Raw genomic sequence first — 20,683 nt, forward strand, 5'->3', positions numbered from 1 at the left:
CAACTTGTAACGAATTATTGTAGGTACCCATTCTACCCTGAATTGTCCATGTGCTCTCCAGCTGTTTGGCTTGCTGGGTGCTACAGTGAGTTCTGCTATATAGTGTTCCAATACAACTCTTTTTGTGTGACAGTGGATGATTGCTGTTGAAATTTGGAGTGTGTGGAGTGTTGGTGGCCTTGCTATAAACTGTGATTTTTAGGCTTCTGTCTTTTTGTCTGTTGACAAGCACATCTAAAAAAAGTAATTGTCTAGCTATTTCTTCTTCCATTGTGAACTGTACATCCGGGAGGATGGAGTTCAGTATGGCATGAAAGTTTTTCAGTGCATTTCTTTTGATGATGACAAATGTGCCATCTGCACAGCGGCACCAAAATTTGGGTGTGTAGTTCTGAAATGCACAGTGTTCTAGTTCACACAGGACTCTTTTTGCAATAACTCCTGATATTGGGGATCCCATGAGTGCCCCTTTTATTTGTTCACACATTACCTTTCTAAATGTGAAGAAGGTGTGTCGACGTATTGTAATAGCCTCATGATTTGAGTCCTTGTTAGATTGTTCTGATCTGTGCTGTATTCTTCTTCTTTTAGTTTTCTATTTGTTACTTCATATGCTAAGTGGGGGAGGAGGGATGTAAATAGGGACACTATGTCAGAAGAGACTATAATCTCATCAGGAGCCAGATTTAAGCCTTGTAATTTTGTCAGAAATCGTGTGGATGATGTGACTCTACTGTTTGAGAGTTGGTCAGGAAGCTTGGATGTTGTGCCAGCCATTTAGCCAGTTTATATGTAGGGGAGTCTCATATTGCTATGATAGGTCTGAGGGGGACTCCTATTTTGTGTATCTTGGGGAGTCCGTACAATCTTGCTGGGCAGGGTCAGTTCCTCTCATTTTCCACCACTCTTTCTCCATTATATTGTTGTTTTGTTTGAACTGAATTTTGTTTGACTTTTCAACATGCACTGGGCTCTTGGGATTCAACTCTCTTCAACTGTCCCTCATTCATTTCAGTGCTTGTCTTTCAATATCTTTGGGTAAGCAAAATATGCTTAAACTTCCATTCTAGTGGACTTGTCTTGGCCAGTAAAGCATGGCATTATACAATTTTGGTCAAAGTGTTCCATTTTAAATGAGTAGTCTTTAGTAACGTTGACTCTGTGCATGGTATTAGAGATGAAAGATTATATGTGAGCATGTAGAAGACATGTTGATAATCTACATCAATTGTTCAAAAGAAGTCATTTGTTGACAGATATTGAAGTGGCATGAAGGAGGAAAAAAGGAAAAATGCACCTTTAACTAAAGGCTCTCCTTGGGTCAGCCTCTGTTTTATCTCAAATCAAACTTGACCTGGCTCAATCAAACTTTCATTTTCAAGAATAAAGTCAATAATTTTCCACACCACTCTACAAAATACCTTCCTCAGCTACATCAACTTAACTCTTCATAGGACCTATCTTGGCAAAATAGTAGAAGTGAGGATTGATCAAGTGGCTTAATTTAAAAGGAAAGAATATAGGGAGTTACCTTGTACATAATTAGACTTTCAGTTTATCTAGCATAGCATATTGTACTTTAGGGATGAAAGTGGCCCTCAGTGTCTGTTGAATCACAACTCTTAGCACAGCTCAAAAAAGGATTTTCTGATCACCTATCTCATCCTTTTAATAAGAAAAGCAAAACACCAGATTCGAGACTGCATTCAAAACATTTACTATACATCTGATCTATAGTCCTTTCATGACAGGTGACCATTATCCAACAATTTAGGAGTGCTGCGCTTGATACGTAGGTATCAAATTATGTATACTGTAGCAGGCAACAAAATCAAAAGCAGTAATAACCGCTCTTGTTTTGTGTTTTCTACCTTCCTTTCAAGATTTTAAGGAGGCAATTGACACTCTAAAATAGCAGTCTAAGGAGACAGTTCAACAGTAAAGTGAAGTTCCATAAAAATAATACTAGCAAGCCCTTTTCTTGAAATGTGACAGTAATTTCTGTTAGTGTGCAATAGAGGCATTAACAAAGCAGTTTCAGCTGCTTCCTGTCTGAGCACAGCTTGATTCAATATTTTAACACTGAAAAGTGTTAGCTGCTAAGATGCCGGTCCCTCTTTCTCCAGCACTCACCCTATTACATCTTTGTTTCTGTGGCAATGGGAGAAAAGATTTGCATCTAAACCAGGATGGATAAAGCAAATATTTAAATATTGTCAAAACTGTTTACTACAACTGATATAATTGTACTATTTTCCAGAGTAGTTGACAAGTTTTCTTGGCAAAGGGAGAAACTGGAGTTAAAATGACCCAGTATACCTAGAAAAGGTTTGTCCCAGAAATATTTTATGCCAATTGACATTTACTGACCAAATTCTTGGGCACAGTCTTCCATCTACCTTGTTGCTTCATGAAAATTCTGTTAGTTCCAACATATCCACTTCTAAATACAATATACTTCTGTACAGATGGAATGAGGCGTTTAAACACAGATGCACCTATCTTTTACTATTTGTAAGGAAAAAAAGCATCATCACCACCACTAGGGCAGTGTTTCTCAGTGTTGGCAACTTAAAGTGTCTGGATTTCAACTCAGCATGCTTTCTGGGAATTTCTGGGATTCACACACCTTAACATTGTCAACATCGATCTGTGTATGCATTGTTTTCTTTTCTTTTGGATTTTGTAAGTTTGACAGCTTCCTATTCTCTCTAACTTGGTGCTTCTTTAATGTATTACACTAACATTTTACCTAATTACTAGCCAATCAATGACCACTCTGGCTAGGACTTTTAAGAGTTTGAATTCAGCACCTGGAGAAATATTCAAGTGTGCCCTTCAAAGAAAAAAATATGTACTTGTAATATAGGACATATTATTTATAAGGGTGTCTATCAGAAGAAAAGACCAACCAAAGCACAGCATAGGGAGAATGGATGAGGTGGCAGCTTAGGAAAATAACTAAGATAAGTAGACCATTATGCCTAATATTTTCAGAGGTACTGGATAATTATTTTTTTTATCATCTCTAGGCAACATAACCATGTTTTACAACTTTTTTCTCACCCTTCAGATTTCTGGACATCAGCTTCAATTCTCAACAACACCTATGTTATCAGATTGGAAAAGACATGTGTTATCTTCAGATATTTTTAATGAGATACTCCAGCATGTAAAAGAGCTCTTCACACATAAATTGGGTCTTAGCATTTAGCTGTATGTGCATTAGAGTTGAGATATGCATTTTCTCCTCCTGGACAGGAAAAGCTTGGCCTGAATGAAGACTCTACTGCAATAATGCAAGGTATCAATATTTTAGGGCAGTGTTTCCCAACCTCAACAACTTTAAGATGTGTGGACTTCAACTTTTTTAGGGAGAGGAAAGATAAAGGATCCAACCTGAAAAATAGCAGCTGTGGCCATTCATGCATTCACATCCTACACAGCATCACTAGGACTTTAGACTGTATTTCCTATGTAATCAGTAAAATCAGAATAAAATTTAAATGAGTGATGTAACCAGGCTTGGGGTCTGTAGGTGTGGTAGACCAATGCAGTGCCTGTCTTAATTACTGCTGTTCTTTTACATATATTGGCTGCTGTTTATACTTGTGTGGGTTTTATATTGGTTCATAGTTTTTTAATGTAGTTTTTAATTGTTGTTAGTGAACTGTTTGGTGTAGTGGTTATATATTAATCTAGAAAAAAAGGAGATAATGAATTCTAGTCCTGCCTTAAGCTTGGGTAACCTTGGGCTAGTCACTTTCTCTCAGCTCTAAAAAGGAAGCGATGGCAAACCACTTCTGAAAAACCTTGAGAAGAAAACTGCAAGACTTGTTCAGGCAATCTCTGAGAATTGGACACAACTGGAAGCCAAGAATACTGTTGTTAGCTCAGAGTTATTGTCAAACTTAAGATTATCTACCATGAAACTTCCGGTTTGCTAGCCTTCGGCGGTGGCAGGGATTTGCGACCGCGCGATCCCTGCTGCGTTCGCCGCCAAGGTTCCCCCGATCCATTTGGATCTGGGGGATATAGCTGCCCCGTAGAGGCAGCTGAAGACAGGGGGGATCTGGCAAGGGGTTTGGGGGTACCGCAAACCCCCTCCCTAGCCGGCTAAACTCCCTTTTCCCGAGGCGGAGGAACGGCAGTCAGTAATGGCCGCCACGAAGAAAGCTGCAGCCGGGTAAGCAAGTGCAGGAGGGAGAAAGCTGGAGAAAGTGAAAGGTGCTTTTAACCGGGACAAGACGGGAGAAAGTGATTTGGAACCTTGAAAGCTGTTAAGGATATATTGTTCCTTGTGAGAGCCACAAGCTGCGAATACCCTAAAGGGGAAAGTTTTTTTTTTCTTTGTTCTACTCTCCTTCCTAAAGTGACAGCGGGGGAAAAAAAATCTTTTTGGCTGTGAGTGGGAAGGGAGAGTGAAAAAAAATCAGAGCAAAATTTGAAAATAAGGAGAAGATTGCCTAGAATTGCAAAGAGTTTAAAAACTTCCAAAAAATATATTTGGAAAGGATTTGTGATTACTTTAACCTCAGAAAGAAAAAGTGAAGAAGAAGGTATTTAAAAGAAACAGTCTGTTTGGATTGTTTGGTGATTTTGGAACCTTTGGAAATTATTTCTGATTAAATCATCTGGGTGGTTGTTTGGAAAAACTTTTTCTCTACACAATGGCATCACCTGTGGATGGATTGGAACTTATATATCAAAAATATGAAAGAGAAAAACAAGGAGGGGAAGATGGACTTGGCACTATTTTTCAATACTTAGAAATGGCGGTTTATATTTATGCGAAGCAGAATGAGGATGATAGGGACAAAGAAGAAGAAGAAGCCATCTTTGATGAAAAAAGGACTTTGATTGGAGACGGGAAAAAAGCAAGAGAAAAAGGAAAAGAGGTCTTTAAGATCTGAAAAAACAGCCCAAAAAGAGAAGAATAAGGTGAAAAAGGGACATTATGTTAAGAAACAACAGAAAGGGGGAAAGCAGAATAAAAGGGAGGTGGAGAGACAAGGGGTTAAAGAGGACAAGGAGAAGAAGAAGCAAGGGAGAAAGGAAGGGATGAGAAGCTCTAATGGTGGGGAGCAGGATATTAAGAAGCAAAAGTTTTTCAGAGATAATGGATAGATCTTATTGTTAATGGGATTCTAGAAAGGTACATAAGATTGCATTTTTATATCTGTATTTAGAAGTAATTATAGAAAATTAGAAATAATATGTAGCTTAAAATGTGATAAAATATCTAACATAAATAAGTGAAATTTTTGTTAAGAAAAAGAGAGTACTGTAATGAAATATGATTCAAGATTGTGATGTGGGGGTAATAATCGTGGAAAGCATAAGTGTTCCCACAAAGGCATGATATTCAATTGAAATGGATAAAATGTTTAAGATATAAATGATTGTTAAAATTAATGATTAGAACATGGTATACTAGCAAAAAAATTTGTGAAATGAGATTTGAAGTAGAAGAAGGAGGAACATTTCAATGAAATATTGAGCTATAATATGTGATGTGGGGGGATAATTATGGAAAATAGGGCTCTCATAAAAGTATGTGATTTAATTGAAAAGTAATGAGTTAAACGTCTAAGATATGAATGAATATCAATACTAATGAATAGATTTGTATTATTTTTGATAATATAGTATAATTTTAGAATGTACCAGACAGAATCCCAATGTATGTTATGTATTTTATATTAGGTACTATAAATATAAGGGAAAAAGATAAAGGCATCATACTCCATATAATGTACAGGAGAAGTATTTCTTCTTTTTTTTAAAGAAGAAAAATAAATGATTGGCTGGAATAGAACAGACAAAGAATAATAAATATTAGGATATGAATTGAGAGGAGGAAAAAAAATTGAGAAAATTTAAAGGAGAGGAGAAGTTATATAGAAAATTGAAAATGTTAATAAGATATGAAATGGTATGTAAAATGAATATGAAACTGAACTTGTGTCTGTACCAAGAGTTTTAACCCGGGACTAAGCAACTTTCAGAAAAGAGATTTTTTATGCTTTTATGTTTTGTGTTTATGTGTATTTATGTATTGTTTGTCTTGAAAATAAAACTTGTTTAAAAAAAAAAAAGATTATCTACCATGATTTTGTAAATAAAATAGCAGCAGAAGCTGTTCAGGGATAGGCAGCCTCTTTGAATGCCTTGTAGCTAGGATATTCAAGGTGTCAATCTTATGCACAATCACTATTCTTCTGCTGCATTCTTAGTAGATATAAAACTAGATTACATATCACATGAGTGAACATTTGCTCCCACAGTAGATGACTCATGAAAAACACTAAAACTGATACCCAAGCCAAAAAAACCCTCTAAATCACCCTGTTTCTATATTATGCTAACCTCAAAGAAGCCATTATTTTTATTTAAGGTCGCTATGGTTCACAGATGCTGTGACAATAGTTGAATTTTTTTTACAATACCCTGAACTATAAACCACTAAACCACAGTTTAGTATGTTGTACAAATTTGGTTACTGAGTTATTCTCACAGTTCTAAATAAACTTAGGTTAAAGCTGATATAATTCTCCTTTTTCAAACTCAGGTACAGCATATCCCTTTTCTTACAATATTCAAAATTTATCTTGAAATTAAACTCAATAATGTCAATATGAAACTTTCCTCATAGGCCTAACTTATTTGAGAAAATAAAAAACAAGTCAAATAAAATCATATTTGGGCTAAATGGGATCACAGTCCAAATTAGGAGTGATTGCAAAACGAGCTGACCTCACAGTATGGTTCTTAGAATGCAGATTCCTTAGCTCATCTCCAAATATTTCATAAATAAAAAACATGACCCAGATTGGAAATTTTTGTTGTCAAATTTTTAAATCAAACTTAGAAATTCCGAAGCAGAAGGTAGATACGGTGACCTCCAAAATACAGTACTATAAATCTATTATTCACTCTACTACGATCTAATATGTTTTCTTAATAGTATGTTAATGTGTTATTAATTCAATACCTAATCCTGCCCAGTTTCTTTCACAATGTAATTTTAAAATTGTTGCAGTTAGCATACATTTCATCTTGGTATGTACATGGAAAATGAATGGCAATATTAGAGCTTTTATTTATATGTATGGCTAATGAGCACTGCATTGCTCAGAGACATATGCATGCACATGCTCAGATCCTGCGAGATACCTGAGGGAAAAGACAGTAATCAAGAGTGTTACTGAAATAAGTGCTAATTATCTTTACCACACACAGTTGCATATTGTCAGACTAATGAAGCCAATTGATTTTAACAAAAGTATTATTCAACATACCTACAAAAATGAGAATTGTGCAAGCTATGATATTCCCTATGGATTTCAAAGAAACAGGATAGGAAGCAAACAACTTGATGGCACAAAAATCAATAAACCAAACAAACAAACATTAAAAGGACCAATCCTGCCAACAAGCAACATAGATGTTTAACATGTATCCCTACTCAATATCTGAAAGCTAATAAGGACTCTTACAAAGATAGTAATAATAACTAAGATACTAAATGTATATGCCACCTGATTCCCTGTGATTCAACAAATGACAACAAAGAGGATTTTCCAAGCAATCTGATCCTGTTTCTTTGATTTATTTGAGAACCCAGATTGTTGGGGGGAATATGCTGACTCTGTAAACTGCTTCGAGAAGGCTGTAAAGCACTGTGAAGTGGTATATAAGTCTAAGTGCTGTTGCTATTGTAGCATAAGAGAAGCAACTCATCCAGTTAAATAAATAATAGATTTTTATGAATGATTTATAGTTTCATATTTTCTCCTATCTTTGTCCCGTCTTTTTAAAACAACATATCGACTTTATAGTTGTTTTTAACCAAATCCTTTGGTTTAACTGAAGCATACTAAATTTGACACTTGTACTTATTTTATTATGTTGCTTTCATCCATTATTATTAATAATTTTATTTTCTATAATTTAAAGCAAAAAGTGCAATTAGTCAATCCATTTTGCAGAATCTTAAGTAAATCTGTTTTGTCCTATTTCTATAATTCTCTGTGACTTTTGTAAAATTGTGTGAAAAGTTTTCCTTATTATATTTTTTTTCTCCAATGATGGACTGACTGAATTTTGGGGTTGTGTTTTTTTAGTCAAGAAACATATTAGAACATTTGGAAAGTGTGGGTGGAAAAGTACCAATCTGTACATTAGCCCAGAAAGTTCAGATCAGTTTCCAAGAGAATTCTTAGAGATCTACTGCAACCTCCAAACCATGCCATAGCTTGGTGGTTACCACTTTCTTTGAGTTTCATGGTTACTGAACAATTTCCAAACCTTTGGTTACAACCAGGCTGAAACGTGTAAATTTGGGCCATCTAGACCAAATCATGTCGGCTCTGGAAGATGTATTTCTGGATTAGGCACGAAAAAACCAAAAGCACTGATTGCCATGCCAATTGATTAATTCATTGATTGATTGATTCATTCATTCATTGTATGCCATACAATGTCAGGGAAATCTACACATACTACACACAATCCAGTCTTGACAACCTATATTTCTAGTTTATTTTGTTAGATCTTTGTGCGCCTATCTTTGATGCACCACAGGGGGCAAACTAGCTAGGTATGGGAATTGACTGGATATAGTCCTCAACTTACAACTGTAATGAAGCCTGCCCATTACAGTCATAAGTTATGACAGCTCTAAAATGGGATGCCAAATGTTAAGTGAATGCCATGCTTGTTAAGCAAATGCCAAATGTTAGTGAATGCCATGCTTGTTAAGCATCATTTGCTGTTGTTTTTGTTTTTTTGCTGAAAACTGGAAGTGAATGCTGGCTTTTAGCAAAAACTTTGTAAATCAGGGTCACATGACTGCAGAATGTTCAAAAAGCTGTAAATGCAGGCTGATTGCTAAGTGGCCAAAATGCAGTTACATGACCATGAGGGGGATATCAGAAATTGCTCATACCTTTTGGAGGTTCTGACATAACTTTGAATGGTCATTAAGCAACCAAGTTAAAAGTTGAGGCCTATCCCTAGGTTGTATTGAAAACCAATGACACTGGAGATGGAAAGGGTTAAAGAGAAATAGGACAAGAAAGGCACTGGGAAGATGGGCAGGCAGGCCAATATTCAAACCAAGCAGAGGAGCATGGAAGAAAGGACAAGGTCCAATCACTTTGCAAGACACTCCAGGATTTGTTTCAGGCAAAACTTGGAGCAGCCAAGAACTTCTGCCAATCTGCTGCCTACTGAGATATGCTATGACAAACCTTCTAAAACATGATGAATTTGTTTCAGGTTTAAAACAAAGCATCATTTTCTATTTCATGCATTCCCTAATGCCTTATGTTGAAACCTATTGGTATCCTGTTCTCTACCCTGGTTTAAAAAAGGGTAGAAAACTTAGGAATTCAGAAATTTCTCAGATGCTTTCTCAAGTTAAGTCAAGCAACTAGCGGGCTACTCTTTATTTATTTGTTTGTTTGTCAAACATGTACAAGATAACAAGTATAAGTATGGACATAAACAAGAACCAAAACCATAGAATTTCATAGAATTATACATCTGGAAAGAATCATTTTGGCTTTTGAGTCTAACCCTCTATATTTTCTTCCTCTTCAAAAATCAGTAGTAAATCAGGAATTGTTTTTATGGAGAGATTATTTTCAATATTCAATTTTACTTCAGGAGATGCAAAACCAACCCACTTCAATCAACTTATTGCATTTAGAAAGAGGCTTGATTACCTCTTAAAGAAAAATTTGTAAAATTTCATCTGGTTTCCACAAATGGCGTCTGAACTGGAGCTATTTTGCTGATTGTTTTAGGAAACTGAAATGTAGATTTAATTATTATTATCTGGGGGGGAAACCCTGCCCATCTCTGAAGGACAAAGAAATATTTCGTTAATAAACAAATCTTGTTCCAGGCTTAAAACTAATGGTCAGTAACCTAATTCCGATATAATAGTGCACAGAGACAGGCTGAAGGCTTATTGGGTTTCCATTCCCTCTCAAAATCATTTTAAGTTTCTGGACATAAAATAGGCTTGTCAAATGCAGGAAACAGTTGTTTTCATTAGATTATGATATCTTGGCTGAATTCTAACTAATGGTGTGTTCAAATTATTATCCTATAATTTAAAAAAAGAAGTTCTTTGCTTGTGTGTGAACAAGGGGAACAATGCCAGGACAAAGCTGAGCATGTGTCCATGTGACAATAGATTGAGATTAAACAGGTATATCTGAAAAATCAACAATAATTCTACCGTACAATGCAATAATTAAGAGGGGGGGGGGGAATATGATATCTTGAAGAGCTAAAACTCTTCAAGATCAGGGGTGTCAAACTTGATTTCATTGAGGGCTGCATCATGGTGCCTGGGTGGATATGGCCAGGGTGGGTGTAGCAAGGATGGGCATTGCTATCTTGATGTCATTCGTGTCAGGGATGCCTGTGGTGGTCCGAGCACTCTGCCAGCAAAAACGGAGCTCTGGAGGGTCTTGTGCAGCCCTCCCAAACTCCATTTTCCTGGCAGAGGGTTGCAGGAGGCCATCGGAGCCAAAAATGGAGCTCAGGCGGGCAGAAGCACTGCAAGCCGGTCCTTCACTGTTTCCAGGACGGCCCTGTGGACCAGATCTAAGCACACCATGGACCGGATCCAGCCCAGGGGCCTTGAGTTTGACACCTTGCTCTAGATCCAAAGAATAAGGCAGTCAGCAATGAAATGTGCAGCAGATCCAGAGAAAGCTAGTTAAATTTTATCAGCACTCTGTTTATCCAGACATAGATTGTTTGCATAATTAATTGTGGATCCAATATTGCAGAAAACTCTTCATTTGTAATTATTCTCCAAGACCTGAAAGTAGCTTATACACATATCATCTCCACAGCCAACAAACTTATGAGATGCTGAAAGAGAGGCTTCAAATCTTTCAATGGCAAAGGCTAGACTTGGGACCTGAGGCCTCTCTCCCTTCTAGTCAAAAACCTTAATCCCTGCAGCCCACTACCTCCGATAATTGCTTGGGCTTCATTAACACCAAATCTCCCCTAGTCCTAGTGAAAAAGCGACAGGCTGGGCTAGCCATCTTATTTATTTATTTATTTATTTATTTATTTATTTATTTATTTATTTATTTATTTATTTGATTTGCCAATTGTTTACAAGATAATAAGTATAAGTGTATACATAGTTGTGAATACATGAAATGGGTACATATAAGAAAAATAAAAGAATAAGAGAAACAATAGGACAGGGACGGTAGGCACGATGGTGCGCTTATGCACGCCCCCTACAGACCTCTTAGGAAAGGGGTGAGGTCAATAGTAGACAGTCTAAGGTTAAAGTTTTTGGGGTTTGGGGAAGAAACTACAGAGTCGGGTAGAGTATTCCAGACATTGACCACTCTATTGCTGAAGTCGTATTTCCTGCAATCAAGTTTGGTGCGGTTTACTTTGAGTTTGTATCTATTGTGTGCTCTTGTGTTGTTATGGTTGAAGCTGAAGTATTCATTGACAGGTAGGACATTGCAATGTATGATTTTATATACCATGCTTAAGTCAGACCGAAGACGGCGTAATTCAAGGTTTTCTAGTTCTAGAATTTCAAGTCTGGTGGCATAAGGTATTCTACAACGAGTAGAAGAGTGGAGAACTCTTCTTGTGAAATATTTCTGGACTTTCTCAATTGTGCTAATATCAGATACGTAATGAGGGTTCCAGACTGATGAACTGTATTCGAGTATTGGTCTAGCAAATGTTTTGTATGCTCTGGTTAGTAGTGTGATATTACCAGAGAAAAAACTACGTAGGATTAGGTTAACAACTCTTAATGCCTTTTTGGCTATGTAGTTGCAGTGGGCTCTAGCACTTAGATCATTAGAGGTGAGTATTCCAAGGTCCTTTACAGAGCTTGGGTCATCAACAAGATCTTGACTATTCAGCTTGTATTTTATTTTCTGATTTTTTTTTTGCCAATATGTAAGACAGAGCATTTATTTGTTGAGATTTGAAGTTGCCATTTGTTTGACCATTCAGATACATAGTCAAGATCTTTTTGTAGGGTAGCAGTATTGTCTGTGGTATTGAACAGCTTTACATCATCAGCGAAGAGAACGCAATTGCTCTTAATATGATCACAGAGGTCGTTTATGTAGAGTATGAAGAGAGTTGGTCCAAGAACACTGCCCTGGGGGACACCACTATTGACAGGTACTGGATTTGATAGGACGCTCCCGATTTTGACCATTTGTTGTCTGTTTGACAGGAATGCTTCTATCCAGTTATTCAGTTGTCCAGAGATACCATAGGATTTTATTTTTAGGAGTAGTTTGTCGTGTACCACTGAATCAAAGGCTTTACAGAAGTCTATGTAGATTGCGTCTATTGCTTTGCCCTGGTCGAGTTGTGTCGTCCATATGTTTTTGCAGTGTAAGAGTTGCAGATTACAGAATAGTTTTTTTCTGAAACCAAATTGTTTATTGGAGAGTAGGTTGTTTGTCTCTAAGTGGAGGATGATGGATTGGTTAATAATTGATTCCATGACTTTACAGGTGACGCAGCATAAGGAGATTGGCCTGTAATTTTCAACTAGGCTTGGGTCTCCCTTTTGAAGATGGGGATGACTGTGGCTTGTGACCATAGGTTAGGCAAGGAGCTGGTCCTGAAAGATTTTTCAAAGATTATGCTTAGAGGTTTGGCTATGGCAGTGGATAGCTTTCTTAAGAAGTAGGCACATATTCCATCCGGTCCAATAGATAGAGATGGTTTTAGATTGCGTAGTGATTTTTCGACATTGTCTTCTGTGAAATCGATATGTATTAGATCATTGTTGTTATCTGTGGTACGGCTAGGAAATACTGGGCATGATCCATTGCTGTTTACAAATACTGAGCCGAAGAATGTGTTAAAGATGTTGGCTTTAATGGTGTCGTCGTCGCAGTCTTTACCATCAGGTCCTATCAAGGGAGGGATGGACATTGAGTCTTTTAGTTTGTTGTTTACAAAATTGTAAAAGCACGGGTGGAATTGGTGCTTAGAAGGTTTTCCTCTTGTTTAATGTGATAATTGGTGCATTCGGTCTTTATCTGGTGGCATAAATTTTTGTATCGGTTTTTGAAATTGGCAACGTGACCAGATTTGTTTTTCTGCCAGAGTGATCTCTTTTTGGATTGAAGTTTCCTTATTGATATGGGTAATCTGCTTTTTTGTTTTGTTTTGGGAGTTGTTGTTGGAACATATAGTTTGATGACTCTTTTGACTTCAAGTAAAAATATGTTGTAATGGTCTTCAACGGTATTGCATCCAGTGAATAGAGATTGCCAATCAAGGGATGAGAGATCGTTGTCTATAAGATCATAGTTGCCTTTTTTGAAGTTACAATAGGGGATTACATCATTGTGGTGATTTTTGTGTGGACGTATGTTGAGACAAAAGTCAATCATATTGTGGTCACTACTGGAAAAGGGTTCTTTAGTTTGTATTCCGTAAATTAAGTTCAAACTGTTGCAGAAGATGAGATCGAGGCAGTTGTTTAGTCTAGTGTTGTTGATTACTAGTTGTTCCAGTCCCAGATTTGTAATAGCATTGTAGAAGGTTGTGTGTATGATTTCAGTTGTACAATCATTTAGGGTCCAGTCAATATGAGGTAGATTGAAATCACCAAGAAGGATAAAAGGGTATGGGCAGGATGCAGCCCTTGTTATTAATGTATTTAGCTTGTTTACATGTTCGATGTCATAATCAGGTGCTCTGTAACATAGTAAGAATCGAATTGTGATATTTGAGGATAGTTCACAGATGATGGTTTCAGGAAGGGCAAACTCCTGGGTAACTTGGATATTTTTTAGATGTAAGGATCTTGTGTGTCAGAAAAAATCTTGTGTGTCATCTCTAGTATGCATAGGAACATACTCACAATCCTTAATCCCTGGATCTATTGGGAATTGTAAATCGAAATATCTAGTAAATTCTAGGGCTGGCTGCCTTCACCAGATGAAAAAGACTAAGAGAGAGTAAGAGCAAAATCTTAATGCAAAATGTAAAAGCAGAATAGCTGGGTTTATACAACCCAGTTATCCAGGTCAAAGACCTAGCAACTGCATTTGCACAATCTGTTAAATTTGATTACTTTTTAGCTGAATCCAGCCAATCTATTAGTTTATATGCATACATATGTCTTTATTATGGTTACTAACCAGAGAATATCAATAAGTATTGGAAATAAAACAGTTTGTGACTAGTTCATTGACACAACCTGTGAGTCAGAGTTTTGGCAAATGCAGAAAATGGGGTAACTCGTTAAGGATTAGGAACATTGTAGTTTTCTGGCAAGTTCCAACTTGAACTCCTGTAAATCCAGTTGATACTGACAAGAAATTATGGGAGCAGTATAAAATACCTACAAATCTTTGCTTTATCTCATAGAAAGTGCAACCTCATGCCCTCCAGTTTTGTTCTAAATTTAGCTTTAGATTTCTGGAAAATACCAGGCTGGAAAAATATGAATCAGAGATAGGAATACGTTCTTACCTGTCTCAGAGTTGGTTGAAGCAACAGGCATTTCGACAACTAGAGAAGTCTTCTTAGTGATAGAATTACAAATAGTTAATTCTTCTTATGACTATCTGAGGTGATCCTACAGAAAGAGAAGAAATTGAACAACACCTCTTCAAAGGATGGTCTCAAAAATTTATCCCATGGCCTACAGTAGCATACAACCACTTAATTCTGAAACCCCATATCAAGTTCAGAGATTATTTATAAATAATAGATATGGTCATCACTAGATTTTTTTATTTATTTTGCATTTTATTCTTTAGGTAATAAAAAGAGGAATACGAAGAAGAGCTAAGGAGATACTTATCTTCTGCCAGTACTAGTAAAAGAACATAGTAGAAAAATGGGACTAAAATTAAATATAAAGAAGACCAACTAATGACAACAATCAGAATCACCAGCCCACATTCTCCCACATTCAAATTTTTAAAAATCTGAAAATTCCTCATCCTAATTATGAAGAATATGCAAATTCTGGCAAGATTTATCAAAAGCCCACCTAAATGAAGTAATCTACCATCTGCCCCATTCAAATTTGTGGAGTTATTTTCAACATTAAAAAACTAAACAAGGGTGCAGCTATGAATGATGAAGACTGCATCCAAGAAAAGAGAGTTGTCAACCATAATTAAACATTGCAAGCATGGAAAAAAACACAGAGAGAGTCAAAGCCAGGCTTGTAAGACTGAAACATTTGAACTTTTCTGCCTAGATCTCATTTGTTTTGCTTTTACCACCATTTTTAACTAATCTCACATTCTTTGGGGCCAATATATTTTTAAAAAGCAATTTCTCTTACGTTCTTCAAAACTTCATAACGTTCTGACCTCAATAATACAGATAATAAATATGGTTTATTGTTCACATACATATACTGAACTGTATGCTGACATTTCTTTGCAAATTGATGCTAAAAGATTATACAGCAACCATTTGAAGTTACCACTGACTCAAAAACAGGGACTTACAATCTGTGTTTGAAAATCAGATCCACCCTGTGATCATGTGGCCCAACTTCAGATGCACATCAATACTGTGGCATTTATGGTTATTTGCAGCATTTCAGTTTTGATCAGTTTCCATGATTTACCTGTTTTATGACCATTACAACAACATAAGGGGCAGGCTCCATTATGTTCATATGTAGAGGACTATCTGTATAATTGGAAATGATAAGCATGTTTTAAAACTGGGGAAAGAAACATCAAGAGCCTACACTGTGTTGATGACATTACAATGCTGAAAATGCAAAGCACTGGCAAGCCCTAGTACTAGTAAAAGAACATAGTAGAAAAATGGGACTAAAATTAAATATAAAGAAGACCAACTAATGACAACAATCAGAATCACCAGCCTCAGAACTAACAAAGTAGCTTTTTAGAATCAACTATCAATAGTAAAGGAATAAGCCATACACCATCGACTAGCACTTGATAGAGGAGCTATTGAAGGTCTTAAAAAAGATATTCAGATGCAGTGCTGCATCTAATTAGAATCATGCTGTGACACTCTATGGAAGCAAAAGTTGGACTTTAAAGAAATGGGACAATAACAATATTGACACCTTTGAACTTTGGCTTGGAGAAGTCTCCTGAGGATACGATAGACAGCTAAGAAAACATGTTAATGGATCATCAAATAAATCAACTTAGCATTTTCATTCCAGGTACAAATACTGTAACCAAGGTCAAATTATCCAATTTCAGTCAATTATACAAAGATCTACCGTAGTTCCCTAAATAAGGCTTTAGCACACCACAAAGAGTACAATGAAGCAGAAGAAGAGGATGACCAGCAGCAAAGACTCAGTTATAGTGGCAAAAAGTACCCTATTGGGAGTCTTGAAATAACAGAGATAAATCATCATGAGGAAATGAAAAATGACTCAATAGTATATAATCAATCAATCATTTTATTATCTGACATAACAAAAACATTGTTATTCTGAAAAGGATGTTAAACTTTATCACTTTATATATTCCAACTATAAACAGTGTAATATTATTCCGTTTAATTTAGGAATAAGTCTTATTGTTTTCAACAGAGCTTTCATCCCAACTTCATTGTATTCCCCTACAGCTGTAGTTTTAAGTTCTAGTAAAAACCAAATCTTTCTTTCTCCTGTGTATAACTATTTATTGCACTAAATAGAGGCTAGACAGAAGAAAGGAAGTCTTGGTTGTTATGGGCCTTTAAAAATTACAGCTGTAATGAAACACAGAGAAGTTGGGGTGTAAGCTCTTAGAGGCAAATCCTTCCAGCTGGATTGAAAGGTTGCTCATTTTGTCCCTAGCTTCCCGTAAGGGTCATTGCCAAAGAACTAAAAATATACAGTATTTTCCCAAAGGATTGATGAACTGGTTCAATTTCCCCAAAGCAATCAAACTGCTTCAATCCTGCAAGATTGATGTTAGCAATAACCCATGAGGTTATCCAGACAAGCACAATCAGGAATACTATCTCTTTCTTTATTGTTAAGTTACATTAACAGAATTTTACAAGACTGGACGTTTTTCTCTTTCACCCCTTCCTTTGCTTTTACAGTCCAGAAAACTAGGAAGGATCCCTTCTGAAATGTTTCCCACACCATCCTCCCTTTGGGTGAACTAAAACACCTTCTACATGCTGGTTATCCAGTATACAGCTCTCCCTCCTGTCTCCTAAGGCTATTTCCACTGACTATCACACTCTCAGGCACTAGGAAAAATATTTGCAAGAAAACATAAATTATTATTTATCTTTTCTTCTAATCAATAGACCTGTACTATTTTTTTCTTCCAATAATACTGGAAGATGGTGAAGGTTGACAGGGAGCAACTGGTTCAAGTCATCCAGTGAAATTACAGTTAAATGGGGATTTGAACCAAATTCTCCCAATGCTTGTCCAACAAATACCAAATTACACTGAATATTAATATCTTTTCAGCAATTGTCTCTTTTTCTAAGATCTGGAGATGCGACATGATTTGATGCATCCCTAGATATGGTGCAAATGAACCTGATATGTGTGAAAAAATATAGATGTTCTTATAAACTCTAAAATTTTAGCCAATATTTCTTGCATGGTTTCTTGGTAAACAAAGGAACTGATTGGGCTGATCTCCTCTAATGTGCTCCATTATTAGTCCAACCTTCATTGACAGTTCACAAGAAAAATCTCAAGCAGATCTGCTGACAGGAGGAAAATATTAGTCAGAGAACTGACATGCCCACAAGCTGCAGTTAATCAATAATTGGACAATCAATAATACATTAGGAATGGAGTTAGTCCTAATTAAGAGGTGAGATGTAGCCTTTCCCTACAGGAAGTATAGACTGAACTGTATAAAAAAAAATCTAAGACTCAAAACAACAACAACAATAACATACTCAGATAAAAGTTCTTGGTAGCTCAGCCTAAATTGTGAAGAGGAAAGACAAAGACATAAAACCAAGATTTCTTTTACTCTGGTTGCCATATCTATTTTCTGGTATTTTACATGCAGAAAAAGAAACCACCTCTAACAAGTTAGCTTGGTTAGACTCCAGGCTGTTTTTTTTTAAAAAAAACCCAACAAACACCTAAGTCTTGCTTTTTAATCCTGGTTCTGCCTGCAGCATGGAATCAGACACTGAAGAGAGAGTTTTAGAATTCCCAGCAGCTTCTCTTGCCATTTTATGCCACTACATTCATTTTCAGAGTGGGGAAAATTGAAGGCAGCTTTCGCAAGATTAGCGGGAAATAGATTGAATGCTGCAGGATCTCCCCACCCACCCAAATTACTAAAATGATGGGTAAAAACTCCAGGGTAAAAACTATACTAAAAACTTACAGCAGTTAACCAGTGGGTGAAAACAAGACTCATATTATAATTTAATGCATACCTATAAAACATACAATGGAACTGAGGGCTCAATCAGTTCTTGGTATTCCACCCTCTCATTTCAGATGTTTGCAGTATGATTTATGATCATTTAATAGCATCGTGGACCGATTTTTAGGCTTTCAACACTATCTAATTTTTTCACATCTTGGATACAGGCAAACAGAAACTACAGATTCCAAGGCAGAAAACTGTTGGACACAAATTATGTTTCCCATCTGTATAATCATGTAGGGATGCTTTAGAGATACAAATCTCAAAAGCAAGAGGAGGAGGATGACAAGCAAGGAGAATAAAGCCCAATAAATTCCTTAAAGATTAGAATAGCTTCTATTTGCCTGCTGCATTTTTCAATCTTATCAAATCCTTGCTTTTGTTGCTACAATAAAAATGTTTTCATACAGCATATTGTAGTCTAACATAAGCTTTAAGGTTGCAAAGTAAGCAACTCTTATGGAATTGCTTCAACAAAAAATATTCAGCAGTAAATCTTAGGGAACTCTGAGCTAAATCTGGCATTAAATTTTGGAGTATGAGATAGGCAGAATGGAATTCCAATTTCCATTCTCAATTCCAATTTAGATGGAGGAAGAATCTGGAAAGAAAATATTCAATGAATTCATACCGTAAAATGGCAGTGAAATATTGGGTCCATAAACTAATTGTGGAACATGTAATATTCACAAACATGTTTTTGTTTGAAAATATTTTAAACGATTTAACTTTATAAAGTGAAGGGGGGAAAATGCTTATGAGATTCCCATTAGATAGAAATGTGGTATATGAATTGATTATGTGCCATCAGTGACCTCACAGATAAATTTTTATTTTCCCATGACAATCTATTCCCAATGGGGTATAAATAAAGTAAAATGATTTGGCTCAGAAAGGTCAGTAGAAAAACATTCAGTGAAGAAGAGGAAAGGTTGGAAAGAGAGTGACATAGAAATAATTTCCTTGGTAGCTGGATTTAATCCTTGCTCTTTGCTCTTCTACAGACAAAAAGCTTCAGGTTTTCCTCATCAGCTATGCCTTTTAAATTGCATGATTAACTTTATTGTTTTTAACCTTTTTAACTTTGCTTGTTTTTTATTTCTCTTGAAGCTGTTTTGAGTGTCCTCAGGAAAAGATTGAAAATAATTATTTGAGAAAGAGTAATAGAAGAAGATTATATAGAATTGCAGAAATCCTCACTGAATGCAAAGCAAGCTGTATCTAGATGTTTTTAATTTTAACAATTTAGAAGGGAAAATCATGGCTATCTCATTCTTGAGGCCAAGACCCAAAAATCTTAAACTGAGAATTGTTCAAGAGAGGGGTTGTACTTATGCATTTCCTGTACAGGTTGTATGCAAATAGTATAAGTAACAATAGATTTTTTGCACTATTTGACAGCAGGTAGAAGGATCATTAAGAGAGATCATTTAGAGCACCTGTTCACAGTATGAACACCTTGGGCAGTCATGGTTGGTTGACTGAGGGTAATAAATATGTTTAAGGGACAGAAAGATTGCTGTAGGAATTTGAGCTTGCACTCATGTTGCTTTTAGGAAAGCATCAATCTTCCACAAAACAATCCTCTATATCTTTCATGCATACACAGGCCATCACAATCTATTCCTCCACTAATCTCCTAGACCAAGGAAATTATGACACATCCATTCAAAATTATCAACCAGCACACTTGTGCATTATGCAGAAATGAGTTCACATGACAAGTGAGGGGGGGGCAAACGGACCACTAATCTTTTTGGTGTGCTAGCCTATCATCACATTTCATATTATGTAATATGCTGTGCATTCCGTCTCCATGGAGTGCAATGTTAGTAGCTTTCTATTTTTATAGACACACACACACACAGTAAGAGTCTTCTTACTGTGACGGATTAAAAAAAGAGGAAGTGCACATCATTCAGGGCCATTTTGAAAATAAAATCTCAAGTATGTTTCAAAATTTGGCTACAACTGGGATTCCACATGCTGAAAAGGAATGTTAAATATAGCTATGCTCTTATCTACTGGAATTTTAAGCATCAAATTGCTTTTTTCCTCTTGCCTCCTTCCCTCCCCCCACACACAAAGAACTTCTGAAAAGCTATGTCAGCAACTAAAAATCTGAGACTAGGGGATAGGGTAATGTAAAAGTGTACATTTTACAATATAAACCACTTTTTACTATCTGTCATGGTTGCAAAAATGTATATCCATGGACTGTGCATCCACACAAATAAACCATTATGAATTAAGCCTTAATAATCATGAGTAATTATACTGGC

General features: G+C 36.2%; 1 protein-coding gene across 16 annotated transcripts in view; it reads right to left on the reverse strand.

Moving 5' to 3' along the window:
- MPP2 (MAGUK p55 scaffold protein 2) overlaps positions 1–20,683 on the reverse strand; it is a 94,288-nt gene that overhangs the window by 62,595 nt on the left and 11,010 nt on the right. For all 16 annotated transcript variants that reach the window (XM_087947057.1, XM_087947052.1, XM_087947050.1 and 13 more), the window contains exon 2: positions 14,518–14,623. In XM_087947057.1, the coding sequence (XP_087803183.1) occupies positions 14,518–14,548 (31 nt within the window). In that variant the 5' untranslated portion in view covers positions 14,549–14,623. The remainder of the gene's footprint in view (positions 1–14,517; positions 14,624–20,683) is intronic.

The sequence above is a fragment of the Notechis scutatus genome, chromosome Z (genome assembly GCF_049901735.1).
Source record: "Notechis scutatus isolate UNSWTSFEM ecotype Mainland chromosome Z, rNotScu1.2, whole genome shotgun sequence".
NCBI lineage: Eukaryota > Metazoa > Chordata > Lepidosauria > Squamata > Elapidae > Notechis > Notechis scutatus.